The sequence below is a fragment of the Tupaia chinensis genome, unplaced genomic scaffold (assembly GCF_000334495.1).
Source record: "Tupaia chinensis unplaced genomic scaffold, TupChi_1.0 Scaffold146828_1, whole genome shotgun sequence".
NCBI classification, from domain to species: Eukaryota; Metazoa; Chordata; class Mammalia; order Scandentia; family Tupaiidae; genus Tupaia; species Tupaia belangeri.
Window position 1 is genome coordinate 1710114 of NW_006206682.1, and position 13356 is coordinate 1723469.

A 13356-nucleotide genomic window follows, 5' to 3' on the forward strand; every position below is an offset into this window, starting at 1 on the left:
GCGGTTCAAATCCTGACTCCACACTAACAAAACTCTTCAACTCTCTGAGTCTCCACTTTCTCATCTGTACACTGAGGCTAACAAGGACTATTTCAAAAGGAAGGTATGAAGAAATGAGATAACACACATTAAATCTTACCACAGCACCTAGTAAGTGGTTAAATACATGGCAGCTATTTGTTTTACGACAATCTGCACTCTGGTTGGAATTTATTACATATAAACACATTTCAAGCAACCTTACTACAATTCACTTAAAAATATGTGGGAACCAGCAGTTAGCGTAATGGCTATGTCGCTGGACTCCCACATAGTCGACCGTGGTTCGTGTCCCGGACCCGGTGGCTTAAAACTCACGCCGGGCGCGTGTGCGTGCGTGCGTGCGTGCCCAAGATCCTGAGAGGAGAATGGAGGAGAAGGGATTGCGGCGTGGCCATCCCCCCTGGGGGGTGATTTCTTGCTTTCTGTCTCTATGTCTCTCTCTGTTTGGCGAGCGTACGCACCCTATAACAAAAACCTCTCCAAAAAAAAAAAAACTCTAACAGCTAAAAAACACACTCTAAATTGTAATTCAATCACTTATTTTAAAAAGCAACAACAAAAATCTATGTTTCTTATATCTATATCCTTATGTAGGCAAATATAACACCGTAAGTTTTGAAAATTACATACCAAACTAGTAACAACAGTTACTTCTGAAGGTGCCTATGTGAAGGGGTAATTTCATCTTTCACTCTATGTACTTGCCTATCACTTGAATTTTTATGAGAATGAACTGATGTTACTTATGTAATTAAAAAGAAAAGCTTAGAAGTCCGTATTAGAAAGTCATTTCTGCTTGCCCAAGTAGAACAAGTCAGTAGTTGTAAATGTAATACTACAAGCCTGAAAGTATTAAGAAAATCTGAATACACAAAGTTTCTTATTGTGCTTAAATTTTAAATCTAACCCAAATTGTGTATTTGACAAAGGATACTTTGCTAATCCAGAACTTCCACATTTTTTAGTACCTATATAAGCTACTTTTTTATTTACTTCTGACTGCTATGCTCTATATTGTTTTTAAAAATTACATGGTCTAACTTGTTCCAAGGCTGTTTCATTCATCTACGTACACATTATACTTAAGTGCAAATCAGCTGTCTAAAAGCAAACCTAAGAAAAAGTACTTTCTTGATAGGAGCAGAAGTAAGTTTTTTAAAATGTTAGCTGACTCAGAAATAATTAACTTGAGATCTGTCAGTCTTTGAAAGTCCGTCATGTGACAAGTATTTTGGTAATGCACCAAAAAAAAATAGCTTAGATTACCTTTCAAGAGAGCAAAAGACAGACTTCATTATAATTGCTCAGTCCCTAAAAAGATAGTTTAGAATACAAGCATAAATAAAAGCTCCTGGTTTTTATTTCAGGGTAAAAAATCTAGACTATAGCAGTCCTACCTGTAGTACTACCTAGGTAACCTTCCGCCAATAACCTCTAAACAGCAAACTCTTTCAGATAAAAGGGAGCCAAACTGTACTTAAGTTGTACTTATCCTCTAAGAATGTTATATAGATCAAATGAAGTGAGAAAGCATCCTGGGGCCAGCAGGCAGCGCGGTGGTTACGGCAGCTAGCTCACATGCTACTGACAGCACAGTCCGAGTCCCAGACCTCATAGCTGAAAAAACGCAATGGGTACGATGTGTGTGTGTCGGAAATCCCAACAGGAGACTGGAGTAAAAGGAAGTACAGCATGGTCATCCCCCTAGGGGGTGCTTTCTCACTTTCTCTCTCGCTCTGTCTCCAGAGCACACTGGCCCCATAGCTAACTATTAAAGAAAGACTGAAGGACTGGAGAGAGGGAGGGAGGAAAGGACTCTGAATATTATTAACCCTCCCCTCAAAAGAAGTATTATTTTGCACAAGAATGGAATAGCTCAAAACTATTATCACCAACCACAAGATTACCTAAAATCACAAAACACTTGGTAAAGTGTCTAGCATGCTCAAGTTCTCAATAATTGATGACTTATACAAAGACTACATATTTGTAATTGAGTCCACGATCTCAAACTGAGGACTAACTAGAATGACCTTCTGTCCTTTAACCCTCATGGGTTGAGTGAAATACAGACTGCTCCATTATTCACATCTCACTCATTCAAACATTTATATAGTGCTTATTTCCTTGTTCTCAAGAGCTCACATCTGTCAGGGCAACAGGACATTTGCATCATAGTTATTCTGTTGTCTGTGTTCCATAATAAAATTACATACAAAGTTCTATGGGAGTATAGAGGAAGAAGCAATTAATTCTTCAGTTAGTGGGAGTCAGAGAAGTTTTTCACATTGAACTGAGCCTCAAGCGATGAAGGGAAGAGGTCATTCTAAAAGGAAAAATAGCAAAAAAGGCACTTGTTCTAGGAACAGTGAGCAATGTCACATAGCTAGTACACAATTTGGGATGAAGGAAAAACAGTAATGAAAGATAGAGCTGGAAAAAAATGTTTAATGCTAAAAATCAATGGGGTAACAACCAAGATTTTTGTTCAGGATAGTATAAACTTTTTCTACCTTCAGTGGCAGTGAGAGAAGCAGGGGCCCCAAAGGAAGTAAAAATCTTTAGACCATTTCAGCAGCTGTCAATAATAAATGCCACCATTTTTTCATCCAGGTAACTATCAAATAACCAAGATTAAGAACTCATCTATGGAGGCCCGCAGATGGCATGGTGGTTAAGGACACTGGACTCCCACATGGCTGGCTGCGGTTCAAGTCCTGGACCTGGCAGCTTGCTTTCTCACCCCCTCCCCAGCTCTTGCTGTGTCCCTCTCTGGTCAAATTAAAATAAATAAATAAAGCTAAATAAAATAATTCTTTAAAAGAACCCATCTATTGACCAGCCTGTAGCCTAGTAGTTAAGGAGACAGATCCCATATGGCCAACTACAGTTTGAATCCCAGCCCCAGCAGTCTGAAAAACACACTAGGCACATGAACATGTGTACCCCAAATCATGACAAGATGAGAAGGGACTGCTACATGACCAAGCCCTCAATGGGTGGGGAAGGTACTTTCTCTATCTCTCTCTTTTTTCTGTCTTTCTCTGGTAAGCATACACATCCTCTGGTTATTTATTTATTTATTTATTTGGAGAGGTTTTTGCTCTAGGGCATGTGTGCTCTCCAGAAAGAAAGAGACAGAAAGTGAGAAATCACCCCCCAAGGGGGATGGCCATGCCGCAATCCCTTCTCTTCCATTCTCCTCTTGGGATCTTGGGTATGCACACACATGTGCCCAGCATGAGTTTAAGCCACTGGGTCCAGGACTCGAACGCGGTCAGCTACGTGGGAGTCCAGCGACGTAGCCATTACGCCAACTGCTGGTCTCTTGTCTGGTAATTAAAAAGAAAAAAAAGATTAAGAACCAATCCTACAATTTTTTTCATTTCAAACTCTAAATGACATACACTCTCCTCCCTGTTTACCGGAGAGAATAGATTCTAAGCTCTAAAATAAACACCACTTAAGAAAACCAAACAAAAGCCTGAGAAGGTAAAGACTGAATTTAACATAAGGAGTAAAGTCAAATAACTAAGTGGAATAGAAAATTTTTTAAGTATTTATACCAACCATATTTTTAATAACTTAAAATAACAGATTAAATATTCTATTAATTTTCCGCTATTGTGAAAAGTACTATAGAAGAATATGTACTTTTGATATACGACCTAGATTCCTATACATGTTCACATTAATTTACCTTAAATATAATGTCAAATAAATTACTTTCTCACAAAAACCAGCACCTCCTAATGACCATGTTTACTTACATCAAAAATATTTATTAAAACACATAAACAAAGATCAGTAAATATATGATCTGCCATTCTCTCAAAGAGCTGAGGCCACAAGGCCAGCAGATAGTATAGTGGTTAAAGGGCTGGACTCTCATGTAGCCAACCACAGTTTGACCCCCAGACCTGGTAGCTTGCAGCTCATGCCAGCTGCATGGGCATACATGCCAAAATCCCCAAAGGAGAATGGAGGAGAAATGATTATGGCTGGGTCATTCCCCCTGGTGGGGTGATTTCTCACTCTCTGTCTCTCTGTCTTGCTCCAGCAAGTGCGCATGCCCTGTGGTAAAAACCTTAAAAAAAAAAAAAAAAAAAGCCAAGGATAGGATCTTTGCAGTTATGTTTAGATATATGAAAGAATCTTGTCAAATTTCAGGCTCAGCGAATTGGACTACAAAACTGGAGGCCACAATTCCCTGCCAGTCAGCCTGAATCAAGCAGGGCACATGTGCTTGAGCCCAAGATCGTGCTGAACTGGAGAATTCGAGGAAAGGAATCACAGTGTAACCAAGATCTATGGACAGTACTTCTCTCTCACACACACACACACACGTGTGCCCTCTGTCATAAACAAAACAAAAAATTCTAGAGACCATTCCTTTGCAATGACTTACTTGCAATGTCCTTGGAACGTGCTGTATTGTTCCTGCTTCTGTGCTTTTGCTTGAGCAATTCCTCCCATTCTAAATGCCTTTCCCTGACTAACTCTGAGAAAGGTCTTCAAAATGCTAATGGAAGGTACATATTATGGGGAAAAAACTATTTATACATTTCAAAAACTGTTTGCACTAAAATAAACTAGTACTCTAATTCCATTTTTTGATGAATGTTTCATAATCCCCTTGTGTCTATCATGCAGGTTTAAGTTTTCAATATTAGCTCAAACTGCATTTTATTTTCTCTAAAATCTCCAGCTCATGTAGACCTTCTCCCTTTGTTTAAGTACAAATGGACAAGCCAATTTAATACTCTTGTCTCTTTTCACACTCTGATACTTAATCATTTTCACTTTCATTCATACTGTCACCCTGATCTTACAAAAATAACATTGAGTCAAGAGTCAAGATATCTGCGTTTAAGTCCCAGCTCCACCATTTATTAGCTATGTGAACTTGGGCACATTAACTTAACCTAGTCTCTGTGCCTCAATTTCCTCATAGCTTAATGTGGGAAAAAGAAGCACCTACCTCAGTGAGTTATTTGAGGAGTAAATAAATTACCATGTATGTATTTGGAACAGCGGATGGTAAACAGCATACAAATATTAGTTAAGCTATTCACCATTTTTCAGTGTTCCAGGCCACTCTACATACTGTTCTTATATCACTCTTGAATGGTGGTTTTGACATGTCAGTGATCTGCTCAGACGTCTCCTTGGCCTTCCATAACCCAAAAGTTCATGTCCTTAGCCTGGTAATCAAAGTATTCGACAACCTGGCCCCATACAATCCACTCAGCTTCATTTACTCAACATTTACTTTATACAAAATAGTAAACAAAGAGGGTTGGCCCCATAGCACAGTAGTTAGGGAGCTAGATCCTACACGGCCAACAGCAATTTGAATCCCAGACACTGCGGTTTGAAAAACACACCAGTCACATGGGTATATGTGCCCAAAATCCTGTTGCGATATAGAAAAGGAAAAGAGCCCCTAGTGTGATCATGCCCCATGGGGGGGGGGCGGGGACACACGCTTGCTCCCTCTTTCTCTCTGTCTCTATCACTCTCTGTGGCAAGTGCACGTGCTCACACAACTAAAGAAAAAAAAGATAGTGAAAACCAGACACATAAGACAGAGTTCCTTCCCTCCAGGGTTTATCAATTAATTACAAAGATAAGTCACAAACAAAAACATCAGTAAATGATATTCAACCATTGCAAATCACCAAAAGAACTCTCTAATTACAAAAATCAGTTTTCTGGGCATCTCAATGATGACAAGCTTATTCAAAAAAAATTTTTTTTTTTAATTTGCCAGAGTGCGTGTACTAAAGAGAGGCAAAGGGAGAGGAAGAAAATACCCCTTAATGGGGCATGGTCATGCCACAATCCCTTCCCTTTCATTTTTCCACCCTGTCAGGATTTTAGGCAAACACACATGCACACCTGGTATTTTTCCAAGCTGCTAAACTAAAATTCACACCACCACGTTGGATCCAGCTACCTTAGCCACCAGGCCACAGAGCTGGCCCTGGTGTTTTCTTTGTTTTGCCTTATCTCAAAACAAACAAAAAACACCTTTTATGTTCGTTTATACCTATTTATCCCAATTTTAAAGTCTGATTCCAACATCACACTCTTGCCATTTAAACTTATATAATATTATCTTATTTCAATCAACTGTTTTCAAGGTATACAGTCATGGCTCTACCCAATATATAAACACCTAGAAAGAAGGAATAACGATTTAACAAGTTCTTATCATTTCCTCACCCTTCAATACACTCTTCGCTAAAACAAATAATGATAAACAGGCCCTCAAAAGTATGCATTGAGTGCTCGCTTCGGCAGCACGTATACTAAAAAGTATGTATTGAGTTTAAGTAAAAATGTGAGACGGGGCCAGCCAGTAGCATGGTAGTTAGGGCACCTGAATCTCACATAGCTGATTATGCAGTCTGAGTCCTGGACCCAGGGGCTTGAAAAACACACCTGGGACATGTGTGTGCATGCCCAAAATCCTGAAAGGAGGGAGAGACAGAGAAGGGACTGTAGCGTGACCGTGCTCCACATGGGGCACTTTCTTACTTTCCCTTTCTTTATCTTCCTGTCTCTCTCCAGAGAACACGTGTGCTCTCTGGCAAATTAAAAGAAATGATGAGATTGGAAGAAAACAACTACTACTAATATTCTAAAATAAACCACAGTGAGACTGGAATAGACTAAGATGTCATCCACTAGGCCTGTCATCAGTCCCCAAAGCTTCAAATCAAACGGGGCCATCAAAACACAAGGGCACAGTCCACTCACTATCCTTTCTATGTAACCACCATATTTTCATAGACAGATTTGCTTCCGCATCGGCACCTTAAATTAATAGAAGAAGTATTAATCATTTTATTATTTGCCATATAATCTGAAGAGTGTGACCTTCAAAGAGGAATGCAGAATGACACACAGGGCTGGCATCCAAGCAGGGCAATACTCAACTGCTCTAACCCAAGAAGATAATTTGAGAAAGATTATTAAACTCTGTTTTGTGCAAATTAGCCACCCTCCAACATGCAGGTTTAAGTACAATAAAACATTCCATAAACTTGGCATTAAAAAAGTTCCCAGGAGCCAGCAGGTGGTGTGGTGGTTAGGGTACTGGACTCCCACAGGGTTGACTGTGGTTCAAGTCCCAGACTTGGCAGCTTGCTTTCTCACCTTCTCTGTCTCTGGTGGGCATATGTGCCTTATAGCAAATTAAAAATAATAATAATTAATTTAATAAATAATTCTTTTTTAAAAAGTTCCCAGGACTAATATACATTCCTAGAAAATTCCTATATTTAGAGAACACACACACACACATATGATCATCTGAAAAGTCATGATACATTTTTGCACTGAAAAATGTAGACTTTTCGGGAACCAGCAGTTAGCATAATGGCTATGTCGCTGGACTCCCACGTAGTCGACCACGGTTCGCATCCCAGACCCAGTGGCTTAAAACTCACGCCGGGCGCGTGTGCATGCGTGCCCAAGATCCTGAGAGGAGAATGGAGGAGAAGGGATTGCGGCGTGACCATCCCCCCCCGGGGGGTGATTTCTCACTTTCTGTCTCTATGTCTCTCTCTGTCTTTCTGGCGAGCGCAAAAACCTCTCCAAAAAAAAAAAAAAAAAAAAGTAGACTTTTCCAACAACCCAATACATATACCTAGATTTTCATCTACCTATGTTTTACAAATTTTCTATAATGAACATGTCATTACTTGACTAATCATAAAGTTTCAAGTGTTTATTATTTCTTTCATCTTTTAATGGGGCTCACATAACAGCCAACACGAAATGCAACAGTTATTCACAAGTTGAAAGTCAACCAAATGGCACAGTACCCCTATTTTCTATCTCCCGGATAAAATGCCAATGTAGGTAAAGTTGTCAACTTCATTAGTTTTAATTTACAACATTACTTCTACATATGCCATCACATTAAAGAAAATGATTTCTCATTACCTTCCTAACAATCCATAACACTGTAGCAAATTGCAAGGCATTATCCAGAAGGCTCCCTCTTCTCCACAATCCCTACTAGGTACAGAATCCTTAATAAGAGCCAGGAACGGCATGCTAAGTAATTCACAGTTTCTCAATCTTTGAAATAATAGCAGGTATCATTATTACCCTCAGATGAGAAAACTTAGAGATGTTTACCTTAAAAATAAATAAACATGGGATCAGCAGATGGTGTAATGGTTACATTGCTGGGCTCCCATGTAGTCGACCATGGTTTGAGTCTCAGACCCAGTGGTTTAAAACTCACGCCGGGTGCATGTACATGCATGCTCAAAATCCTGAGAGGAGAATGGAGGAGAAGGGATTGTGGCATTGCCGTCCCCCTTTGGGGGTAATTTCTTGTTTTCTGTCTCTCTGTCTCTGTCTTTCTGGTGAGCATACATGTCCTATAGCAAAGATCTCTCTTTTAAAAAATAAATAATTAATAAAAAATCAAAAAACAAGGGCCAGCTGGTGGCACAGCGGTAAGGTGGTTGGATTTCATATTGCCAACTACATGGTTCCTGGACCCAGCAGCTTGAAAAACATGCTAGGCACATGCCCAAAATTCCAAAAGGAGAACTGGAAAAGAAGGGACTGTGGCATGACCATCCCCATTTTCCTTCCCTTTTTCTCTCTCCACACACACACACACACACACACACACACACACGTAATTCCTAGGAATTACCTAGGAATGTATATTAGACTTGGAACTTTTGTTATGAGATAATTAGAGCAGATATCCTCAAGCTGCAAATTTTACACAGAAAACAAACAAACAAAAAATTGTATTTGTTCAAACTCAAACTGTGGGTTTTCTTCTCAACTGTGTACCGTGTAGTGTACATAGTAGATGCTCAGTAAAAATCTACTGGGGCCAGCAGATGAAGTAATGGCTATGTCGCTGGACTCTCATATAGTTAACCGTGGTTCGAGTCCCGGACCCAGTGGCTTAAACTCAAGCCAGGCGCGTGTGCATGCATGTCCAAGATCCCAAGAGGAGAATGGAGAAGAAGGGATTGTGGCATAACCATCCTCATGGGGGGTGATTTCTCTCTTTCTATCTCTCTGTCTCTCTCTGTCTTTCTGGAGAGCTCACGTGCCCTATAGCAAAAACCTCTTTCAAAAACAAAACAAGACAAAACAAAACAAAAACCTACTATCTGACAAACCTAAACTTTAAATAGCTAATTCCTAAAATATTTTAATTACATGACAAAAACCTGACAGGTCAGTTGTTTATGTTTCTTTTATAGATTTTTGTAAAAGGATGTGTGCACTCCCTGGAGACAGGTAGAGACAGAAAGTGAAAAATCATTCCCCAGGAGAGATGGCTATGCCACAATCCCTCCTCCTCCATGCTCCTCTTTGAATTTTGGGCACATGCACACATGCACCCGGCATGAGTTGTAAGCGGCTGGGTCTGGGTCTCAAACAGTAGTCAATTACATGGGAGTCCAACGATGGAACCATTATGCCATTTGCTGGTCCCAGATTTTTTTTACCTGTTATAGATTAGGTCAGCAAACCAGCCAATAGTGTGGTGTTAAGGTGGCTGGATCACACATAGCCAACAGCAAGGTTCAAGTTCCAGACCCGGTAGCTTAAAAAACATCCTTAGTCAGCCGGCAGGTGACAAGGTAGTACTGGATTCCCACGTGGCTGACTACAGTCCAAGTCCTGACCTGGTGGTTTGAAAAACAGACTGGGTGCATGTGCATGCATGTCCAAAATTCTGAAAATAATGAAGAAGGGACTGGGGCATCACTATTCCCCCTGATGAGTGATTTCTCCCTTTCCCTTTGTCTCTCTCTAGCAAGTGGACACACCCTATAGCAAAAACTTTAAATGAAAAAGAAAACACTCCTTGTGTTTGTGTGTGCATGCTCAAAATCCAGAGAGAAGAATGGAGAGGGGATAGGTTATGGAGTGGCCATTCCTCCATGGATGCTTTCTCACTTTATCTTTCTCTCTCTGCTTTCTTGCTTTCTCGCTGTCTCTTTTCACCGGCCCTAGAGCAAATTTTTAAAAATTAGATTAAGTAGTACAGTAATCAATAATTATAAAAGCCTCATATCCTGATACTATTTTAGGTAATAAAGTAGAAAGGTTTTTTTTTTTTTTTTTTTTTTTTTTAAGTGAAAAGGTTAAGGGCGGGCTACATCCACTCTTCAAAAATAACTTTTGGGGCCAGCAGGTGGCATGGTGGTTAAGGGCGCTGGACTCCCACATGGCTGACCATGGTTTGAGTCCTGGACCTGGCGGCTTAGCTTGCTTTCTCACTTTCTCACTCTGTCACTCTCTGGTCAAAATAAATAAGCAAATACATAAATAAAGTACAATCAAATAATTCTTTAAAAAAACTTTTCTAAATAACAAATTCCATTCAAAAATTTAACATGTTATCTCAATTCATAGCTAAACACTCACTACTGATCTATTCTTAGTCATCTTAAAATAACCTATTGTAAGAGTTTTAGTATAACCATGGAAAGCGCTGTTCAATATACTATTTTTCAAGTAAGTAAAAGAAAAAAATTGAATCTCCTTTGATTGTTGAATCAAAGAAAGTGCATTTGCAATGTACGTACTGTGAGCAAACTTGTTATCTGATTAGGCTGGACCTAACTGTTGCCCAGGGACATAAAAAAGAAAAAATGTAAAAACTAGTCCAGTAAAGGCACTAGCAGTTAACTAATGACTGGAGAGATGAGTTCTTTGAATGCTCACTCTAAGGGATTCTGGGTAATCTCTGAAGTCTTTGAGGCACCTAGCCTTTAGCTTTCAGAGAGGGGAAAAAAAAAAGGGTTTGTTTCACAAGAAAATGAGTACCTGATGTAATATAGAAAAACTAATAATTCTCAGATCTCATCCTGCACACAGAGTAGGTTATAATTATTATGCAAGCACACAGCACTTGGGCAATCTTTTTCTCCTTTAAAAAAATTTTTATATAATAATTTCTTAATTGAGTACCTGTAGAAGGATTGCTTTCTCTCTGCCTTTTGAGGCTCAGTTTCTCTCATTTCAAAACATTACTCCTGAAGCCTTCATTTCTTCTTTCAAAAAAGGCTTAATTATTTAACTCAGAAAACGGGGGCAAAAAGTCAGGAGGTGAAACCTGAGATATTCCTATTAGTCTTACATAACTTACTTTAAGTTGGAATTGAGTCAGCAGCTCGACTAAAACCTGAGGTTTAAGCACAAAGACGACTCGTTATATATTCCCCCACATACAAAGATAGAGTTTTTGAAAAACTGAAAGGATCTTACTTTTTTTCATGATTTCTTAAAATATAAGCACACACATGTATAGTAATTTAGGGAGTCAACATAAAAATGTTAAAATGGTTATACTTAAAATGAAAAGCACTGAACTCATCCTAAATGACAGAAATGGATATAATTTCAGGAAAATAAGTTAATTTTCTGACAATTTTTAAACATCAACTCTATGCAGGAAGTATCTAATAACTGCTGCAGGAATGATTAAAAAGTGATTTTTCGGGACCAGCAATTAGGGTAATGGCTATGTCGCTGGACTCCCATGTAGTCGACCGCGGTTCGTGTCCCGGACCTGGTGGCTTAAAACTCACGCCGGGCACGGGTGCGTGAGTGCCCAAGATCCCAAGAGGAGAACGGAGGAGAAGGGAGTGCATCATGACCATCCCCCCTGGGGGGTGATTTCTCGCTTTCTGTCTCTCTGTCTCTGTCTGTCTGGCGAGCACACGCGCCCTATCACAAAAACCTCTCCGAAAAAAAAAAAAAGTGATTTTTCAAAAGCAGTATGTATATATGTTCTCCCAACTTATAAACAAAACTCGGAAAACGTTGACCTTACACAGCTGTTTACACTTTAATAAACTGGCTATAATGACTGCAAATGATTACTTTGAGGGCAAATATACAGCAAACCTTACAATAACGTTAGATTAAAACAACAAATGTCCTTACTAGAAAGGCCCTGATCTGAACTCCACTAAAAGCTCCCAGTTAACTACATCTGTCCGCTGAGACACTTGAGCCCCAGGGCAATAATGGTCATGAAATCCCCACCTTGCTTTGGGAACTGCTGCCTGCTTAATCAAGCACTGAGCAAATTCACCTTTCTAAAAAGACTGAAAGCAAGACGCCAACTTTCACTATCTAGCTTTTTTCCAACCAATTTAGGGTTTGGGATTTCACTGGGAATGACCACTTATCAAGATGCCATCGCCCTCCTGAGGCATTTCATTACAAAACCTTCTCTGTTTTCCATTCAACCACCTCAATTAAATTTCCACTAGAACCAGGCACACACAAAGTTGCCTCCACCGCCTTGCTCAAAGTGTCCTCTGGGTGCAAACCCTGAGATCTTGCGTATTAAACCTCGAAGACACCGCAAAGGAAAATGAAAGGTTGTTAGACAATGTGGTGACATTACCTTGCCAGTCTTGTGATCAAACCAGACGAGAGCGTGGTTCCTTGACAGCACTTTGCAATCAAAGGTGGCATTATTCTGTGCTGGTCGACAGCGGGCCACTGATCGGCCGATTTTGATGGGTTCGTCCAGGTAGACATGACGCTCCTGAAACGGGTGCGAGTTCGGACGGCAAGTGAAGATGGCCAAGGCTGACGGCATCGAGGACAGACTGAGGGTGTCTCCTACCAGGGACAAAGAAGAGTTCCTCCGGATCCGGACTGCCCTTCACCAAGCCTATGCCCCTTATCCCCCCCAAAATTGTAAATTAACACAAACTGCGCATTGTCTAAGCATAACCAGTGAACATTAACAACTCTTCACTTGGGTGGGAAGACAAGCCAGCGCAAGCCCCATCACCTCCTTTAAAACTCAGTAGCGCCCTGATCGCCAAAAGTCCCCAACTGGCAGCTTTCAGTCCATCTTCTTCCCTGGGAAGAAAAGGCTCGAACATCGGGCAGCTTCGGCCAAGAAAACTCCTGGAAGACAGTTTGGGGACTGGAGGTATCCAAGCAGATGAGTCACACACCAATTCTTGTGTTTTGTTTGAGATCGCGGCCGCTTTTCACCCTCAGTGGCGGAAACGTTGCAGCACTGCAGCATGAAGGAAGGGTCGGTTCGGTGCGGCCGGGAAGGTCCTCGCGAGCCCACGGGAGGTGTAGCCGAGCTACCCCCTGGGCGGCCACCGCCGCTCGTCAGGAACCGCAGGGCCAGAGGGGTGTAGGGGTCTAGACGGCCAGGAAGACGGTCTGCATTGCCCCGCGGCTACGCCGAGGCCGCCCCGGGAAGGGGCACGGGGTCCCCGGACCCGCACAAGCCGAGGTGGCGGTGACGGGGGTCCTCGGCGCGAGGCGTGG

General features: G+C 40.9%; 1 protein-coding gene across 12 annotated transcripts in view; it reads right to left on the minus strand.

Moving 5' to 3' along the window:
• Nucleotides 1-13350, minus strand: part of SLMAP (sarcolemma associated protein) — a 160126-nt gene extending 146776 nt beyond the window's left edge. For all 12 annotated transcript variants that reach the window (XM_014584422.2, XM_027768550.1, XM_027768555.1 and 9 more), the window contains exon 1: nucleotides 12464-13350. In XM_014584422.2, the coding sequence (XP_014439908.1) occupies nucleotides 12464-12661 (198 nt within the window). In that variant the 5' untranslated portion in view covers nucleotides 12662-13350. The remainder of the gene's footprint in view (nucleotides 1-12463) is intronic.
• Nucleotides 13351-13356: the final 6 nt, after the last annotated feature.